Raw genomic sequence first — 21,500 nt, 5'->3', positions numbered from 1 at the left:
ATCATTGTAATAGATGTAAAATAAGGTGATTTTTCTCTTACTAGATTTGATCATTGTAATAGATGTAAAATAAGGTGGCTTGTGAACTTGCTAGGATAAGGTGGCTCATGAGCTTTACTAGATGCAAATAAGGTTACTAGATGCAAATAAGGTGGCTCGTAAACTTGCTAGGATAGCGAAATCTTCCATCACAAAGGATTGATTTGAGGAGCCCTTGGCTGAAATTGTAAATTTGCTTATTGATGATGTAATTGTTATTTCCAATTAATAAAGTTAACGGTTTATTTTTAAAAAAAAGATTACCGGAAACACGGTGGCTTCAGAAAAAATTGATGGACCAGGTAGTTTTTCACAAACGAAGCCTCAAATGTGGTGGTTTCATGCTTTTAACTCTTGTCTACAGTGCGCACGATCAAACGTTCCAGTGTGTCGGTTGCCTAATTCTCGTAACATCTTTGGCAAGTATTGCCACCATCCAAGTTATTTTTCTATATTTTTCCTCTATTAATGCCGCCCACCAGACCAACATAAAGCACAGCAAGATGACGTGACAATTGACATGTTCAAGAGGGGATCTCACTCATTCGACGCTTGCTGCCCAGGCAGTCATTAGACACTTCACTAAGACAGGTTCAGGTTTCCTAATCATGGCCATATAACCACCAATACAAGTACAATCAAGTTCAGGATTCCTAATCATACACCGCATATGGTCTTGCATCCTTAGATGTCATTATGCAGAAGGAAAATCTCAGATATTGCTCTGAGCTGCGAATCTTCACGAGCTGGAGCTGGAGGCCTGGAAGGTGCCTGGCCTATGTTTCTCCATCAGACCGGTGAGAGCGGCATCAAACTCCTTCTCGAGCTCCACCTCCTTTGTCATGTACTCTTTCTTGAGCTGCACCTTCTTCTCCTCATGCCCTTTTATTAATTCGTCTCTTTCAGCCTCAAACTCCTGCACGTCCTTAACCTGGCACTCTATGAACCGCTGTACCTGTTCCTTCCTGCACACCATAACACGGGTTAAATAGATGGTGTTTTTACTATATATTGAGGTAAATAGGAAAGGACAAGACATGATAAAAAAAAAGGAACATGAACAATATTTTTGACAAACTAAGCAGCTCCAACGGGGCGACCTATTTCGTCCTTTGGGTCCGCGCGGACAAAAAAGTCGGCCCAACGCGCCGAACTGACCGGACAAGCGTCCGCGTGTGGGCCCATTTCCGACCCAATTTTGAGCCTGATTTGGTCGACAGCGGACGACGCGCGCGTACTCCTTCCCTTGGCCCGCCAGTCGGTGGCTCATTGGTCGTTCTCCACCCCTACCGACAGCTAGCCATCGCCTCGCCTCCACCCCGTCATCATCGCCGCCGCCCAATTTTGGTGCCTCGGCCACCAGCGCCTCCTCCCGTACCTCCCCAAATGCCGACACCTACCCACGCCGCCGGCCACATCGTCGCCGGGCCACCGCAGCTTCCCCGACCCCAATCCAACGTCGCCGGTCAGCTTCGTCGTCAACATGCTTCAACGTTCGCCGGCGTTTGCAAGGCTTGCCGTCAGCTTTGTCGTCAACGTGCTTCAACGTTCGCCGGTGTTTGCAAGGCTTGCCGAAGGCAACAGCCCGGCGATCAATGTTAACATCAACGATCACAACTACATAAAATGATACTATCTAGCTGACGGAATCTATCCACAATGGACCACTATTGTGAAGAAAATCTCCAACTTTGTCGGAGAGAAGAGGAAAAGATTTGCCCACAAGAGAGTGCTAGAAAGGATGTCGAACATGCCTTTGGTGTTCTGCAATCTCGATGGGGCATAGTCAGTATCCTGCTAGAACTTGAAGCACCAAAAAGTTATGAAAAGTGATGATTACTTGTGTGATCATGCACAATATGATCGCAGAGGATGAGCGTCCGGAAAGTCTCCATGATCAAGGGTTTGAGTTTCAGGATGATAATGTGGTGCCTCGGCATGACGGAGGAGCGGCATCGTTTACACAGTCCATCCAATTTCATCATGAAATGCGTGATTGGAAAACTCATATTCAGTTCCAAGATGATTTGATTGAGCATATGTGGGATCATGTTGGCAACCAATAGATGTATCTTTTTAAGACAATTTAATTTTTATTAGGCTTGTAAAACTTTGCTATATTTTATTTCAGTTGTGGAACTATACTATTTCATTTGCTTTTGAAAAATATGCAAAATGTTTGTATTTGTTAAAAACCGACGGCTAGCCGGCCAGGCGGACAAATATGGGTTGGCGCGTTGGGCGCTATCGACCCAAATCCTAAAGCGGACGGACACAGAGCGGGCGGACGATCCAAATGAACGAAAAGCATACAAAATCGTTGTCCGTTTGGATCGGTTGGAGTTGCTCCAAACAACAATATTGACAGTGCCCCATCGCTACAACACACATTGCAACATTAAAGCATCTCCAATAAATGATACAAATTTGGAGATGTAAAACAGGAGGTGTACAAATTTACATCTTCAAAAAGTGTTGTTTACATCTCCAAAAAAGAAGCAACTCCAACAGAAGATGTATATTGGACACGTAAAATAGCAACTCCATCCAATAGATGATGCAAATGAAGATGTAAAACTATACTTCAACTAGTACTTCATTTGAAACATATAATTCAAACATAGCAAATTCAACTACTACTTCAGTTCAAACATAATAACAACATAGTTCTAATTAAAACATAAATTAAACAACAACTTCAACTAATTTGAGCTACAACATTCATCAAATTACTACTATTACTTAGTTCGAACTACTACTTGAACTACACCCAAGATAAAACTACTCGTCACCTCTTGAACTGCGCCTAGAAGTCATCCTTTGTCCGAATCGTCGCACCCCTGGTCCTCCTCCTCCAAGTCACCCGAGTCCTTCTCTGAGATCTCGACGGCGATCACCGTCAAGGGACGGGCCTCGTCCTCCTTCTGCTCAGCGTCCGCTACCAGGAGTATCCAGAAGTACTCCTGCTAGACCTGAACATACTCCGGATTCTCCCGTGCTAACCTAGCCATCGCCGCCTCGTCACTATCGCCGGGACCAACGACATTGGTCGGCCTCTTCTTCGGCTTCTTTTTCGGTATCTCCTCCATCCGAATGCCATGCGGCGGGAGCATCTCCGCATCTGCCCGGGTCTCGATCTCCGGGAAGTTGAGGCCCGTATTGGGCCTTCCAACACGCCACACCGCCACGTCGTAGGCATGTGCGGTCTCGTAGACGATGGGGTAGGTGTCGAGCCAAAAGCGGCAACGGCAAACGTCGGGGAGATGCGGTGGTGCGGGGCTGCGGGCAGGGCGACGACGGTGGATTTGAGCTGCGGGCAGCGGTAGGTGCAGTGATGCGGGGCGATGAGGCTACCCGTGGCGCTTCGGGGGGCAACAGTGGTCAGTGCGATGGGAGGGGCTGGGGGTGGGGTGACTGCGACGGTGGATTCGAGCTGCGGACATGGCAACGGCACGACGGAACTGGCAATGGGGGTGTTGTAGGGGCGTATCTGACGCGGGACGATGGTAGCGGGCTGCGGCCGGAGGAAGGTGGGTTGGGTGAACGAAATGGAACGGCGGTTGGCAGTTGGTGCGCGGCTGGCGATTTTATATTTGCTGTACTCGGAGATGTGTATTTGCATCGCGGGGTGTTGTATTTTACATCTCCAGAAAGCGGAGATGTAATTTTTTTTGCATCTACATCATCTGTTGGAGAGGGGGTTTCGGGCCTCCGAGATGCAAAAGTTAGTTGTTTTTATATATACATCTTCTATTGGAGATGCTCTTAGAGTATCTCCAACAAGTCTCCTTTCCTATATGAGAAATTGGTTTAGGGGGAGTTGAGCCAAGGCAAAACTGCTTCAGCAGGTCCTGTAAAACTGGTTTAGAGCATCTAGGGGAAGAAAGCTTCCCGTTAACCTTCCCCTAAAAGTGGCGGGAAGCACAACAATAACAACAAAGCCTTTAAGTCCCAAACAAGTTGCGGTAGGATAGAGGTGAAACCCATAAGATCTCAGGTGAGGTGCTTTAGCAGATCCGTATATATCTCCCCCTAAAACTTCCCTTTTTCCTATTTCTCTTTAGACTAGCATACAAATGGCGGAGAGGCGGCCGGCATGGAGGCGGCCTGAACTAAGCCATGGACAGGGATGCGTGGAAGCTTGTTATTCATGTGCCAGAATCATGTGTGTCAGAACCACTTTTAGGGAGGGTGTTAAAATTCAATCGTATTTCATGTGACAGACTGGCACAAAACGATCACACATACCTTAGGCTACGATTTTCAGTAGTCCCAGAATCCACATCACACTGTCTAGCCTTCGCACGCTCCTCCTGCAGCAACCTCTCAAACTCGCTTTCCTTGTCTTCTGTGGCCTTGTGAATGTTCTCTATCTGATCATGGAAGAACTTTTCCTGGGATTTCATCTGTAGAGTATAGAAACACTTGATCAACATATGAGATGAACTCAAAACAAGGAAAAAGACAACACAGGGAAAGGTTCTGTATTTGCAGAAAATGGACACTACAACAAAATCCTATCGAGTGTTGAGCATGACTATCAAGTCATTGGCATGTAATAGTATTTGAAATAAGATATCCCTTCGATGTTTAGATGTATGTTCACAGGCACTAGTGTAACCTTTAAGCAATCATACCTCTTCCTCATACTCAGAGTGCTTCTCTTTAGCTTTACTCCTGACGAATATATTCTCTTCCATAGTCTCTCGAAGTTTCTGGGTAATAACACCCAGGGTTTCTTCTACAACTTTAGAGCGCTGCTCTGTCTTAACCACCTTGTTCTTCAGATAATTGAGTTGTTGATTATCTTCGCTCATTTGCTTCATTTGGGCCACTACCATCTCATTATGAGATCTCATCTCATATTTCAGGCGGCTTTTCCCTGAAAATTATGATAAAGCATTTATGTTTAAACTTCACACAGTAGGCAAATATACTCCCTCCGTTCCAGATATAAGGTGCATAAATTTCCGTGGAAGTCAAACATATGTATGTTTGGCCAGGATTCCAGAATAAAATATCAATATCATCAATACAAAATAAAGGAAATATGATAATACTTCTCAAGGATGGATCTAATGATACAAATTTGGTGTTATAGATATTTACTCCCTAAGTTCCAAAATATAAGGTGTCTTAGTTTTTCAAAAAGTCAAACTTGAACATATTTGACCAAGTTTCTACAAAAAAACATTAATGTCTATAATATCAATTTTGTATCATTAGATCCATCATGAAAAGTATTTTCATATTTTATTTATTTTCTGTTGCGGATGTTGATAGTTTATTCCATAATTCTGACCAAACATAAATACATTTGAATTTCACAAAAATTGATGCATATCCTGGAAAGGAAGGAGTAATTTTTTTTCTAAATCTTGTCAAACATGCACAACAAGTATGACTTTTCAAAAAACTAATACACCCTATATTTTGGAACGGAGAGAGTACTACTTTTTTGTAAAAACTTGGTCAAACATGCACAAGTTTGACTTGTGAAAAAAACAACACACCTTATATTTTGGAACAGAGGGAGTATCTCCTACGAAAATCATAAAGTACTGAAGTCCGGTTTGATAGAGTGTTCGTCTACTGTTGAGATCGAGAGGGGGAGCAGTACCTCGCGTGAGTTGGTCTACAGTGTGTGTGGCGGCTCTGGCAGGGAACCAGATGGCTTGGAGCCTCCTTCTAGGTCAGTCCCTTTACATGGGCTTGGGCCCTAAGAGATAAGTGAATGGGTTGGGCCCATACCGGTTCAACCGTTATGACCGGTACAACGTACCAACGGAGGAGGCCCAATTGGCAGGGTTAATTACGGGCTTAGCCCAAGTTATCTTACCTATCTTAGAAGTCCAAGTTATATTAGAGTCCAAGTTATATTAGAGTCCAAGTTATCTAGGGTTTAGTGGAGGCTGTCCTCCTTTATAAACACATGTACCCCTTCGATATTAATCAGACAATAAACAGTATATTCTGTTGTCGTCTCCCTTAGGAGACGAGAGCCCCAAACCCTAGCCGTCTCTCTCTCTCACGCCACGACGGCGCCCCGCCGCCGGCGTCCCCAACCTCGCAGCCCGCACTTCCACCCCTACAACCTACGTCCGAGACCTGGTAGAACCCTAGCCTCTACCAATTTGGTATCAGGTAGCTTGGGTTCGATGAGTTTGGCGGACGGGGTAGCGATGGACGCAGACAAGGTCGCCGCCGTCGCCGCGTGGCCGATCCCGCGGTCACCGCGGGCGCTCCGCGGCTTCTTGGGCCTCGCCGGCTACTACCGGAAGTACATCCGGGACTTCGGCCTCATCGCCGCGCCACTGACGCGTCTCCTTCGACGCGACGCCTTCTCCTAGGACCAGGAGGCGACTACGGCATTCGAGGCTCTCCAGCGGGCGCTCACGAAGGGACCCGTCCTCCAGATGCCGGACTTTGATATGCCCTTCATCGTGGACTGCGACGCCTCTGGCATCGGCTTCGGTGCCGTCCTTCACCAGGGCGAGGGACCGCTCGCCTTCTTCAGTCGCCCCTTCGCCGCTCGCCATCACAAGCTCGCGGCCTACGAGCGCGAGCTTATTGGGCTGGTTCAGGCGGTACGCCACTGGCGGCCTTATCTTTGGGGCCGGTCATTCCGTGTGCGCACGGACCACTACAGCCTCAAGTTCTTGCTGGACCAGCGCCTCTCCACAGTTCCGCAACACCAGTGGATCAGCAAGCTCTTTGGCTTCGACTTCACCGTTGAGTACCGCCCCGGCCGTCTCAACACGGTCGCCGACGCCTTGTCCCGCCGCGCCACTGAGGATGTCGCGGAGGACGTCGCCATTGGCTGGCACTATCATGTGCATTCGCTCCGGGCCATCTTTCGCCTTCATCAACGACATTCGCCGGGCAACTTCGACGGCCGTGGACGCCCAGGGCCTGCGCCAGCGCCTTGACGCCGGCGAGCTGGACGCGCCCAGGCGCTTGGACGAGGGGCTACTCCTACATGGCCGCCGCATCTTCATGCCCGACCATGGCGACCTGCGCCAACAGGTCCTGACCTTGGCGCACTCTGCAGGGCACGAGGGCGTGCAGAAGACTCTCCATCGTCTCCGTGCTGATTTTTACATCCCCGGTGATGGCGCGATGGTCCGCAACTGGGTGCGGTCGTGCGTGACGTGCCAGCGGAACAAGACGGAGACACTACGACCCGCGGGTCTACTGCAGCCGCTGGACGTACCCTCCCAAGTGTGGACGGATATTTCCATGGACTTCATCGAGGGCCTTCCCAAGGTGGGCGGCAAGTCCGTCATCCTCACGGTGGTTGACCGCTTCTCCAAGTACGCGCACTTCATCGCCCTGGGTCATCCATATACAGCCGCCTCCGTGGCGCGGGCCTTCTTCGACGGCATCGTCCGCCTCCACGGTTTTCCGTCGTCCATCGTCAGCGATCGTGATCCCGTGTTCACGGGACATGTCTGGCGGGATCTCTTTCGACTGGCGGGCGTGAAGCTCCGCATGAGCACGACGTTCCACCCTCAGACAGACGGCCAATCCGAGGTGATCAACAAGGTGATCGCCATGTACCTGCGCTGTGTTACTGGTGATCGTCCACGAGCTTGGGTGGACTGGTTGGCGTGGGCGGAGTACTGCTACAACACCTCCTATCATTCCGCCCTGCGCACCACGCCTTTCGAGGTGGTCTACGGGCGCCCACCTCCGGCGATGCTCCCTTACGAGCCTGGGACGGCTCGGTCCGAGACGGCGGGCGACTTACTCCGCACCCGCGACGACATTCTGGCTGAGGCACGCCAGCATCTTCTCCAAGCACAGCAGCTGGCTCGGAAGTACTACGATGCTCATCATCGCGAGGCGGAGTTCGCGGTGGGCGATTGGGTGTGGCTGGGCCTCCTCCACAGGACCACGCAGTCTCTGGACCCGCGCTCCAAGCGCAAATTGGGACCTCGCTACGCCGGTCCCTTTCGTGTGCTGGAGCGTGTCGGCACACTCGCATACCGCGTGGAGCTGCCAGCTGGTTCTCGCCTCCACGACGTCTTCCATGTCGGCTTACTGAAGGCCTACCGCGGGGACCCTCCTGCAGCGACACCGGCCCTTCCTCCTACTTCGGATGGCCGCCTCCTTCCAACTTCCGCACAGGTGGCGAAGGTGCTACAGGCGCAGCAACATCGCGGCATCTGGCATGTCTTGGTACAATGGACCGGCCTGCCAGAGGAGGAAGCGACTTGGGAGAAGCTCGACGATTTCCGCCAGCAGTTTCCAGATGTTCAGCTCGAGGACGAGCTGTTTGAGAAGGCGGGGAGAGATGTTATGACCGGTACAATGGGCAGGGTTAATTACGGGCTTAGCCCAAGTTATCTTACCTATCTTAGAAGTCCAAGTTATATTACAGTCCAAGTTATATTAGAGTCCAAGTTAGAGTCCAAGTTATCTAGGGTTTAGTGGAGGCTGTCCTCCTTTATAAACACATGTACCCCTTCGATATTAATCAGACAATAAACAGTATATTTTGTTGTCGTCTCCCTTAGGAGACGAGAGCCCCAAACCCTAGCCGTCTCTCTCTCTCTCTCACGCCGCGACGGCGCCCCGCCGCCGGCGCCGGCATCCCCAACCTCGCAACCCGCACTTCCACCCCTACAACCTACGTCCGAGACCTGGTAGAACCCTAGCCTCTACCATCAACACTCCCCCTCAAGATGATCTTGAGGTAGATATCTATCATTCCCATCTTGTCACATGCCAAGTTACAGATTTTTGTTCCCAACCCCTTTGTCAAATAATCTGCAAACTGCTGCCCGGAGCTGACATGAGTAAGGCTGATGATCCCGGCATCAAGTTTCTCCTTAATGAAGAAGCGATCAATTTCCACATGCTTTGTCCTATCATGTTGAATTGGGTTGTTAGCGATGGCTATAGCTGACTGACTGTCACACCACACCTTCAAGGGTCCCTTCCTCAGAAGTTTCAACTCGCTCAGTAGGTACTTTCACCCAGAGCATCTCACACAACCCTTGTGATAATGCTCTATACTCAGCTTCTGATGTTGATCTAGACACAAGCGATTGTTTCTTGCTTCTCCATGACACCAAATTTCCTCCCACAAACACGCAGTAGCCAGAAGTTAATCCTCTATCATCTTGATAGCTGGCCCAGTCAGAGTCACTATAGCCATCCACCTCAAGATGCCCACTCTTCCCAAACCACAACCCTTTACCCGGAATCCCCTTCAAGAATCCTGTCTCAAGATTCTGTGCACAATGTCAAGATGCCCACTCCTTGGTTCATGCATGTATTTGCTCAACCCCCCCCCCCCCCCCCCCATAGCATATGTAATGTCAGGCCTGGTATGGCACAAGTACAACAACCTCCCAACCAATTTCTGATAGTCTTCCTTATTCACTAACTCTCCTGATTGTGCTATCACTTGCTGATTTTGTTCAATCGGGGTAGGGGCAGTGCGACATCCCATCATGCCCACGTCACTCAAGACATCCAAGGTGTATTTTCGTTGGCACAAAGAGATTCCCTTCTCTGTCCGAGCCACTTCAATGCCAAGAAAGTATTTTAGGTTACCCAAATCCTTTACCTCAAACTTCTTGCTCAAACAACCCTTCAGTCTCTCTATTTCCTCCTTATCATCTCCAGTGATGATAATGTCATCCACATAAACAGCAAGAATGGTGATCTTCCCATCAGAGTGCTTGTAGAAAATCGTGTGGTCACCGTTACACTGACCATACCCCATACCACGGACAGCACGTCTGAACCTATCAAACCATGCCCTTGGTGATTACTTCGGTCCATACAAGGATTTCTTCAGCCTGCATACCTTCCCCGTAGTCTTTGAAGTACCAAAATCTGGTGGTATCTCCATGTACACTTCTTCCTGCAACTCACCATGCAAGAAGGCATTCTTGACATCTAATTGATGCAACTTCCACCCAAAGTTTGCAGCACATGAGACCAATATCCTTGTAAACGTCTCATCATAGTCAATTCCATAAGTTTGACTATATCCTCTAGCGACTAATCTGGCCTTATACCGTTCCACCTGTCCCTTCAGGATTCTACTTCATTGTATAGATCCCACTTACAACTCACTGCTTTCTTTTCTGCCGGCAATGTGGTTAGCACCCATGTCTTGTTTTTCCTTAGTGATTCCAACTCTTCTAATCCTTTGGAATTGACACAGTTTGAAGGGAGGCAACAAACACCTTATATGAGGGTGACAAAGCCTTATAAGACACAAAATTGCCAATATCAAGATCATCACAAGCATCATCCTTCGATAGAGCCTTCCTTGCTATTTCACCCTTTCTTGTTGCTTCATGTGTAGCCTTTCGCAATGCAATGGGCAGCTCCCCTGTGTCAGATGAGCTTGTCACACTGTCTTGCTGCTCCCCCTGCACTCTTGCCTGACTGCCTTGCTGCTCCCCCCGCACTCTTGCCTGACTGCCTTGCTGCTCCCCTTGCACGTGTGGTTGTCGTCGAGACTACACCAGGGTGTTCGTCTGCCATCGATCCCGAACAAGAAGCTGGAGATTACCAATCTGAGGGTGTTCGTCTGCCATCGATCCCGAACAAGAAGCTGGAGATTACCAATCTGAATGGAACCCACTGTTGGATGAACCTGGACCTGCACATCACCATCAGTGAGAGTACCAACCGGAATTGTACCAACAATTGGCTGGACTTGAACATGTACATCCTCATCAGTGTTAGTGCCCACAGAATCATCCTGAGAATAAGATACAGCCTTCTTCCCCTCTTGACCATCCTGCACAGATACAGCCTTCTTCCCCTCTTGACCATCCTGCACAGAGTACAAGTGGTCAAGCTCTGCAAACAACAGACTTAGGTCTGTCGGCCCACCATAGAATGGCTCAGACTCCCTGAATGTGACATCCATATTGATAAATCGGCATTTCTCGAGGGACACCAACATTTATATCCCTGCTGACTCGGAGCATAGCCCAGAAAAACGCACTTCACTGCCCGCGGATCTAGCTTCCCGACAGAAGGTCGGTGGCCACGAACAAAGCAGGTACTGCCAAACAACTTTGGGGGGACAACAAACTTATTTTCTCCAAACAGCAATTCACACGGCGATTTCATGTCAGAGTATCCTTGAAGGTGACCGATTGATCACGTATGTGGCTGTCGTAACTGCTTCACTCCACAAAAACTTGGGCGCATTCATGGTAAACATCAACGACCAAGCAACCTCAAGAATATGTCGATTCTTCCTTTCTGCCACTCCATTCTGAGGGGGGGTATCCGAACAAGAAGTTTGATGAAGAATCCCTTGGTCAGACAAGAAGGCACCAAAGGTGTTGTTCACATACGCTGTGTCATTGTCAGTCTGATCGCCTGCACCTACACCTTAAACTGGTTCTTTACCAAGGCATGGAAATCCTGAAAACAGCCGAACATCTCATCCTTATGACGCATCAAATAAATCCAAGTCATACGAGTATAGGAGTCAATAAAGGTAACAAAGTACTTCATTCCATTCACTGACACAACTGGACTCTTCCATACATCCGAATGAATGAGCATAAAAGGAGATATGCTCCTAAGCCCCTTACTCACATATGTAGCTCTTGTGTGTTTTGGATATTCACGAGCATCACATGTCAGCTTGCCCTTGCCTATTTCACACATAACATCCAAAAATATTCTACTCATTTTATCAAACGAGATATGTCCCATCCTACTGTGATGGATCATCGCCTGCTTCTCCTTGTCCTCCATGGTCGCAGCACAAATCAAGTCTAGCTGCACCCCCTGGTCCATATACCAAAGCCCCCTACGTATGGTGCTAGTCCCAACCGTCTGCCTCGTCTGTCGATCCTTAATCTCGCAACCGAATTTGTCAGGGATCACAAAACAGTCTATTTGATCAATGAGAGCACTGAAAGAGACCAAATTGACAGGAAAAGCTGGCACATGTAAAACTGAGGATAGGGAGATGGTCGGGGTGCACTTCACTATACCAACTCCAATGACAGGCTGTTTTGTGCCATCAACAGTTTGTATAGTGCCCGTGTGAGAAGGAGGATGCTTATTGTAAGATTCGAACATGCAGGATTTGCCCGCAACATGACTAGATGCTCCAGAGTCTAGAACCCATTCTAGACCATTCTCATCAGCAAGAGATGCCTTTTCCGGACTATCTTCATCAGTGGAGGTCCAGTGAGCACAATCTCCATAGAGATTCAAGCCTGCAGTTTGGAGTTGTGATATGAAAGCATGAAGTTCGTCCAACTCAGCCCTCAACTTAACGGTCTGAACATCCTTCTCATGTGTCGCCCCCTCTGTTGTTTCCTTGCCAGCCTGGATTTCCTCCACCTTCCTCTTGAGGCTTTCCAATTCCTCCCTGAGCCTCTCAACCTCTGCTACAGTCATGTTGTATTCCTTCTCTGACCCTACACTGGCCTTCTCTGCAATGTCCTCACCACTCTTCTCTGGCTCCACATCACCCCTTCTCATGTCATCATTCCCTAGAGACTCCTTGACTGCATGGTGAACACCAGCCGCAGCTATGGTATCACCCATCTCCTCCAGAACAACAGTATTCTTGGCACTGCTAGCAACAACATCGGCCCCTGCAAAGCGCACTTTGATGGCCACAAAACGGCACCCCCTGCCGGCCTCCTGCTCCATCAGGAAGGGCCTCTCCCTGAGCAAGGCTCTCCCCCTCAAATCCTTCTCCTCAACAATCAGCAGCAGCAACTGCAGGTAGCAGCCACACCTCCCTTCTTCCTCAAACATTACCTGCAGATCAGCCAGCAGTGCCTGCAACGCCAACCCTCCTTCACCGCTGAGCAGCAGCTCCCAACACACAGCACCTCGTCCACCTACAGCAACAGCAGCAGCACAGCACACTGTTCTCTAGCCACAACAGCCTCCGGCGACAGCAGCAGTAACACCTTCAGATCAGAATCAGCAGCAGCAGCGACCTAACCAGCAGAATCAGCAGCTGCAGCCTCCTCAGCATCCGCTTCTCCTCCAGCAGCACCACACCACACGCATCAGCAAGCAGCAGTCACAGCTCCTCTGCCTGCTCCCCCTGCCGCGCAGCTCGCGCGCAGCTTGCAGCCGCGTGCTTCCCTCCAGCAGCTCGTCCTTGCCAGGCAGCCGCCCCCTCCAGTCCCCTCTACGGCCTCTCCCGCATGCAGACCCACGCAGCTCGCGCCGCCTCCTTGTCTGCCTCGCTCGCACGCAGCTGCTGGCGCAGCTCCCCTGCAGCTGCGAGAGGCCAGCCACCACACAGCCACAAGAGGAAGAGAGAAGGGGATAAGGGGGAAGAGCCCTCGCCGAGGTGAGCCCCTCCGGCTCCTAGGTCTGCCAGCGCCGCCGCACTCCCGTCAGGCCCTGTCGTCGTCGCCTAGGTCTGATACCATGTTGAGATCAGAGGGAGAGCAGTACCTCACGTGAGTTAGTCTACAGTGTGTGTGGCGGCTCTGGCAGGGAACCAGATGGCTTGGAGCCTCCTTCTGGGTCAGTCCCTTTACATGGGCTTGGGCCCTAAGAGATAAGTGGATGGGCTGGGCCCATACCGGTTCAACATCTACCCAAAAAACTACTTCCTTCGTCCATAATATAAGATGTTTTTACAACCAATATATGAGTATATTGGTTGTAATACGATCTTGTATTATAGGACAAGGGAGTACTATTGAACAGAATTCGCTTTTAATTTAATATAATAAAAAGATAATGTTTCAGAACAATCACATGATATAGTACCATAAGATAACGATAATCCACTAATAAACCAAAGCACATGAGGGCGTGAACTAAAACCACATCACTAACCAGTAGGACCAGTAAAACGTATTTTGTGTTAAATAGGCAAAAGATCCTACTCACCAAAAGGTTCCTGCACAAACAAGTGATGGCAATGATCGGAAATTATATAACCAAAATAGCATCAGAAAACTAAACAGGCATGTAGTACTGTGCTCCAAATACACTTTGTTTTCATGAGGCTCGTATATAGAAATGACATTGACCATGTTAACATGTCAATGCGAGGGAAGAACAGAGATACACAGCTTCACATGTACATCATGTTGCATTAGCACCAATCATCATTGGTGGCACCGAATTTAGGCAAGAGAAGTTCATGACAACCAGGTATTTACCATATGAACAAGCAATTGCACAGAGTCCAATGCATTAAAACGTATGACCACAAGTTAAATATTATACCTTGGCAGTGTCTATTGAAAGTCTCCATGTCTTCCTTTCTGGCTAGGAAACCATATAATTGTCTCTTCCCTCCAGGTAAGAAAGGAACCCTGCGATTCTGCCAAGTGTCCCTGTCTGTTCTTTGATCAATAAAATGCTTATGAAGACGTTCTGCCTCCATATAGCCCACAGCAGAGCTTTCAAATATTAGCACACTCATGCCACGGTGCCCACCTGGACCATATGCATGGCGTGCTTTGGTCGCAGCATAATCACTGAAATATTCAAGAAGTTCTTGGTTGCCCATGCCTAACCACTAGTGAGCATCAATGAAGAGCGAAATCAGAATGCAATAAAACATCTTCGTAGAAATCTTGAATAATTGTTTTAAACATATGCATTTTACAAATGCAATACAATACATACGGAGACATTCAACTTATCACCAACTACATCTAGTCAAAAGAGTAGTAGACATGTTTTCTTTTAGTTTGTATTACGTTCGAGCATGAGTGCAAGCAAATAATAATAAAGAATAATTATAAAGATTGACCTCATGCTAAACAAATATTGAGTATTTTAATCCTTCCCAGATAGATTAACAGATATGAATCAAATGGTCTAGAGAGAGAAGATAAGAAATAAGCATGAAAATATAGGACGCGGCGTTTTGGTGCCCGAGCTCAGATGAGCCCGGGATGAACAGTAAACAGTAAAAATAAGGAAAAATCCAGAAAACAATGTGATACAAGATGCTCAGATGCCTGACATTCATGCAAATTTTTGTGAAGTTTGGACATTCAAGGAGCTCGTGGAAAAAAATCAGGCCTGTGAGAAACATTTAAAAACAGCACTGTTCATGCCTGAATTTGTCTTTTTGCCGCGGGCTCCTCGAATTTCCAAACTTCACCAAATTCTGCACAAACACAAACATGCACATCTTGCTTGCAAAAAAACAGTTTTTTTCTATTTTTTACCACTGTACTGTTCACCGGGCTCATCTTAGTCCGGGCGCCGAAGTGGATATTCAGAAAATATAGCAGTTCTGTTCTTTACTATTGCTAATATTGGATATGCCATGAGTTTATACTCCCCCCGTTCCTAAATATAAGTCCTTTTAGAGATTTCACTATGGGCTACATAGGGCCTGTGAGAAACATTTAAAAGCAGCACTGTTCATGTCTGAATTTGTCTTTTTGCCACGGGCTCCTCGAATGTCCAAACTTCACCAAATTTTGCACAAACAACACAAACATGCACATCTTGCTTGCAAAACAAACAGATTTTTTTCTATTTTTTACCACTGTACTGCTCACCGGGCTCATTTTAGTGCGGGCACCGAAGTGGATATTCAGAAAATATAGCAGTTTTGTTCTTTACTATTGTTAATATTGGATATGCCATGAGTTTATACTCCCCCCGTTCCTAAATATAAGTCTTATTAGAGATTTCACTATGGACTACATAGGGATGTATAGACATACTTTAGAGTTTAGGTTCACTCATTTTGCTCCGTATGTAGTCCGTTAGTGGATGTTGAAGTGTATATGTGGATTTCCTAGCCCTTTCCATCAATTCGGCCTTTTGGTTGTGTTGCCTAGTGCATGAAGCTTAACATGGTACCAGAGCAAGATTTTGAGTTCAAGTCCTGGCTTTCGCAGTTTATCTAAAAAATTGATGATGCCCCCCTTTGTCCAAGTATAGGCCTCTTGAGCCATACCTCTATCCACGTGTTGACTTTCCGCGTCACACTTGAGAGGGGGTGTTTAAGTGTATATGTGGATTGCCTAGCCCTTTCCATCAGTTCGGACTTTTGGTTGCGTTGGCTAGTGCATGAAGCTTAGCAGTGGAATCTCTAAAAAGACTTATATTTAGGAATGGAAGAAGTACATTACAAAAGAAATATCACATGAGTAGAGTTGTGATTACTATTTAGGATAAATACAAATCCAGGTGTACCATTCACACTTCACATTAAACATCATCTAGAAGGGTGACTAAAGTCGTGATTACTATTTAGGATAAATAGAAATCCAGGTGTACCAGCCACACTTCACATTAAACATCATCCAAAAGGGGGGGAAACGTTGCAACCTACCACCATAGCAAATTAGCAATATTATGTAAACAACATCAAATGCTGGTAGACAACATACTTCAAATACAACGCTAAATACATAGAACACATGCTACGTGTAAAGCCCTTGGCAGAGCTAAAGATAGGTGAACATCACCTTATCATCTTCATCTTTTTCAAGTAGGGTGTTCATCACGATGACCATTGGTGGCCATACAATCTCCCGGTCAGTGCTTTCTCGCAATCCTTTCCATTTCCCAAATTGCTCACCAGATGGTACGACAGAAGATCCCCTGCGAGACATCTCCTCTTCGAGCAATGCAGCCAATTCCCTGTGGAGCTTAACCCTCTTAGAACCCTTTGTTCTAGCATGTGTCACCAAAGATTGCAGCCCTTTGAACCAGTCAATTGCTCCTGGTCCATTTTTGCATGCCGGACAATGCCATTGCCTAGTGTGCTCATGTATCTGATCAACACTTAAGGTATCGATGACTTCAAAAAAACTCTTGAACCACTTGTTCATTTTGCGAGTCTCAAAACTTTTCTCAGATGCATCAGAATCATAGTCATCGCTCATATCATCATCATTATCATCATCAGATGAATCCTCAGCTTCAGGATTATTCGCCTCAGGGTCTAAACCAGATGAAGCAACATCATCCTTGCTGCTTTCAGGACCAGATGGGCGAGGCCTGGATGCCCACTGCCAACCATTTGCCAGGGGTGGAGTCACAACTGGGTTTGGTGCTTGCAAGTCTGGTTCTGTAGACTTTGTTTGTGATGATGCCCTGGGATTGCCTCTAGCAGCAGGCCTACGATCAGAAGGTTGAGCCCAATTGTTTCCTGAAGGACGTGAAGATCCATTGCCATTCCAAGCTTGACGTGCTGTAGTAGGTGGAGCATTTGAGGATGAACCCCATGGTGCCCATTGTCCCCTCCCAGATGTTTGCCCCGGTTTCTTCTTCTTTTCAATAGTTTCCCAGCCACCCCCTGGATGCAAGACAGGATTATGTATGATTAAATAAGAGTGGTATAAACATATTTACATGTATGATGACAACAATAGAAAAAACTGCAGAACAGCAAGGCTAACGAATTGTTATTCAAAGTCTTAAGATGGGAAGGTAGTACAGGAATTAAGTTGCAGACTTAGAAGCAGAAAATAATGCAAACATTCAGTAGAGTAGCAATTGCACAGCTACAAGATTTTTAGCAGTAGCAAATGTGTCAACCAAAATCCAATACATGGTTACAATTGCTGAGTGATACATGTAGCACATTACTGGCAAATATATAAGCTCTAATAAGGTAGTATTTGGCAAGAAGCCAAAGTTTAGCTTGGCGAGTTTTACAAAATTAAGCTAGTGTCCGGTTTCCAACCATGGGCTAGCACAGGCCTACCAAAGCCTTTTCTTGGCTGGGTCCGACGTATCAAAGACACATTTGTCACAAGGCAAATTACACTAATCGTTTGATCCGTTTTGGTATACTTAGGTTATGAAGCTACACCAAGCAGTAACTGATAATGCATGAGCATGGTACAGAATGGAGCACAATAACATTAAGGAAAATCATAGACAGGCAACCAAACAGTTCACAGTATGTATAAGAGCATATAGTGGTACTGAGCCTAGAAACAAACAAAAACATATCGCAATATCCATGAAATGTCGTTATGTTGGATAAATATTGTATGGGGTTAGTTGTTGAGTTGTCGCTAAGCATGATGTGCCCTTGTAAGTGTATTTATACAAGTGAATACATTGAGAAACACCTCCGCATATTGCTTGCAGATCCTTCCGTCTACATGGTATCAGCAAAGTTCGTCAAAGGTAGTCAATGGACGCCACAACTCATAGCAATTGTTGACATTGTTGGCACGTGCTCCAGGGCAGAGTCTCACATGGGGAGCCCTGCTGTTGACAAATGCAGACAACATGACCAATGCTCTCCCATCAGCAACCATTGATTTTATTTTTTTGTCCAGTATTAGCCTCAATGCTGGTGATATAACAACTGTGCAGGGGTAACACGTGTCACCCTCGTCCTATGCTACCTCCCCTCACTTCATGTGAACATTGGCTAGATTTGAGTTGTGACTAAGCAAGATCTGCTCAGGTACATATTTATACAAGTGAAGTACTTCTTCCTTTTTAAAATAATTGAAGTTCTAAGATTGTCCTAAGTCAAACTTCATAAGTTTGACCAAGTCTGTATATAAATATATCACCATCTCAAACCAAATTTATTTCATTAGATTCATTAATGGAGTATATTTTTATAGATGATATTGTAGATCTTTGCAGGTTTTTCTATAAACTTGGTCAAACTTAAAAAGTTTGACTTAGGAAAATCCTAGAACTTCAATTATTTTGAAACGGAGGAGGTACATTGAGAAGCACCACGGTAGATTACTAGCATATCCTCCGCATCTACACTGAACACATCAGCTGTTTGCACAAACCATTGCAAAAACAAAGACAAGCCTATTGGATACAGATTTAGAATCAGTTCCAGCTACAAAGCTTTTAAGTTTAACCATCCAGAACAGGGGGCATTATCTTTATGGCATGCACCTGAAATGCAATCAATCAATAGAAACAAAATGGTCTCAAGGGGGTTACAATTAGGGTGGAGCTGGGCCAGAGTCACCCAGGGCTATGGCCTGAGCCTATATGTATGATCCAGCAGAGTAGTAAGCCCACCAAGGGCACAATATTTTGCTCCCAACAAAGTCCAGACACGAGCAAGGCAGTGAATGGATCTATTTGGTCCTGATTCCCAAACTCTGACAGCTCACTCGCTTGAACTTTTTCCCACTCCGATGAGATGACATGTGTGCCGCCTAAACATTGTCGAACTTGGCTCTCAGTGGCTACCTCTGTTGTGTGCCCTGACGCCGTGCTACCCTGATTCTTCTCCACTGCGGGCCTCCACCCGTATGCGTCACGCCGTTGCACCCCGCATCTGCTGGGTGCTGTGCAGCCGAGTGCCAAGGGTCGAGCTCCTCGCTCACTCAACTCCCCCGTCCTGGACTCCAATCCTATTTAGAGATTCTGTTATTGGTTTCTGTTTTACTTGATCTTTGCATCGTCACTTTTGAATTTATGCTATTAATTTCTTAAAGGTATTGGTGCTTCTTATATTTTGGATGTCATCGTGGGAGGTCCTGATCAACCAAATTATTGATCTGATACTATTTCCCATATCCTCTTACTATTATTTGTAGTTAGTCATGTTTTAAGAGTTCAAATTCTACAATGACTGTACAATTGAGCCATAGATTTTTTTCTGATTTCACACAGAAAACCTCCGAGGATAATTAGAAGCGTGTAATTCTTGGCTGGGAGTTTACTCCAATCCTGACTCCCTTGCTGGTTACAATAGCATTAGTTGCAGGAGTCTCATACACAAAGAGTCCACAGCCATTCAAAATGCAAAACCACATAGTCGAACCGGCTTAAATGAATACAATGTTTGTAACACCCCAATCTTTCTAACATCAGCACAAATTATTCCTAGGAGCTAAACTGAATTGAAACAAAACTGAATGAAAGAAGAAAGAATAAATGACCATTGCAACTAAAATCACTGGACGGCCTTACAACTTTGCTGTTCTTAACACTAGTGTTGGATAAAACAATATTAACCGTATCAAACTACTCCCTCCGTTCCTAAATATAAGCCTTTTGAGAGATTCCAATATGGACTACATACGAAGCAAAATAAGTGAATCTACACTCCCATATGTAGTCCGTATTTGAAATCTCTAAAAAGGCTTATATTTAGAAACGGAGGGAGTACCAAACAGTAATATAAGCAGGTGAACAAAGCAAGTTACAGAACATATCCAAAACAGTAAAGATGAGCAGATGAACCATATAGCTAACACAAATTACCACCAAATCAAACAGGAACACACACAAAAAATCCTATCACCGAAAAACCCTAGTGAATAATCCGTCCATAATTTTGTATACACGAAAAGATCAGCTTCATATATGAAGCCCATGGAACTAACTGAAACCCCGTCAAAACGAACCCAAACCTAATAATCATATTTAAATTAAGGGGGAAAACTCCAGGCAGGTAGAATAGAATTAACAAAGGAAGCGACCTACATCCCCAAACCAAACAACCAAGTTCGCACCTACAAGGAGCAGCATTAATCCCTCCTCCTTAGTAATTAACCCGATCGACCAAAAAGAAATCACCAGATGCAACAATCGATTCGCCCCACCCAACGAGTGCCCCCGCACCGCGCGGATCCCCGAAGCACCGACACATAGGACGATACACCCGCAACTGACGATACGGGTAAACCATCCACCCCTTCCACGAGTAGCCATTACAGGAATGCGACCATCTCCAAACGGCAGAGAGGGGAACTCACCGGGGTTGTCGCCGTTGCCGGGAGGCCCGCCGCCGCGTCGATCGCCGGACATCGCGAGGGCTTGCGTCGTCCTCTGCCCCACCCAACTGTGAGACACTGCAGGCTGGGCGCTATAAAACTAGGCAGGTGAGTGGGCTGGTACCCTCACAGGCAGAGGTGACCGCACCGCGCCCGCACAAAAAAAATCTCGTTTCCCTCGGACAAACCCTATTTGACGGAATTTCGTATTCGTCTTATTCTCCATCGAAATGTCCAGGCTATGCATTACCTCCGACTGCATTTGGGCCGGCCCTTTTATTTTCTTCATGAGTCATTTTTTCTTTTCTCCTGTGGTTCCTTCCTTTTCCTGGTTGTCTTTCCTACCTCTTTCGTTGTGCAACCGCCGGCCTCAGCAAGAGTTTGCTGCTTTGTCTTGTTCTTTCTCTAGGATTCTGCTCCGTCAAGAGACCGTCGGCCTGGTGAGCAGCCGTCGGGCCTTTCTCTTTCCTATTCATGGGCTTCATCGGGGGAAGGGCATCAGATGCGGCCGACTGCCGGCATTGAATTTTTTTTCATGTGGCTAGTGTCTTCGGCGTTGATGTCGGTGTCATCTAGGGTTTCGTCTAGCTGGATGTCTTCTAGGGTTCCGTCAAGGTTCGTCAAGATCTGGTTCCACAAGGTAAGGCCCCCAAGATATGGTTCCCCGTTATGTTCCTTCACCCCTGTGTGCTAGGGTTTGTAGGAGGCTTCAACCAGCACAGAGTGAATCGAAAATTTTCATATGTTTCTAGAGTTTCCACTGTTGATTGTGTCTATAGGGATTTG

General features: G+C 46.8%; 1 protein-coding gene across 1 annotated transcript; it reads right to left on the bottom strand.

Moving 5' to 3' along the window:
- Positions 1–560: 560 nt before the first annotated feature.
- On the bottom strand, positions 561–20,810 carry LOC123398315 (protein SUPPRESSOR OF GENE SILENCING 3 homolog). The gene is made up of 6 exons (XM_045092793.1): positions 20,697–20,810; positions 16,461–17,293; positions 14,248–14,542; positions 4,677–4,921; positions 4,288–4,445; positions 561–1,004 (listed from the first exon to the last, which is right to left on the bottom strand). The coding sequence occupies exons 1-6, from the start codon at positions 20,746–20,748 to the stop codon at positions 779–781; spliced, it is 1,809 nt and encodes a 602-aa protein (XP_044948728.1). The 5' UTR covers positions 20,749–20,810; the 3' UTR covers positions 561–778.
- Positions 20,811–21,500: the final 690 nt, after the last annotated feature.

Source organism: Hordeum vulgare, chromosome 5H, assembly GCF_904849725.1.
Source record: "Hordeum vulgare subsp. vulgare chromosome 5H, MorexV3_pseudomolecules_assembly, whole genome shotgun sequence".
Lineage (NCBI taxonomy): Eukaryota > Viridiplantae > Streptophyta > Magnoliopsida > Poales > Poaceae > Hordeum > Hordeum vulgare.
The sequence above is the reverse complement of the archived record's forward strand: the minus strand, read 5'-3'. Positions and strand labels throughout refer to the sequence as shown.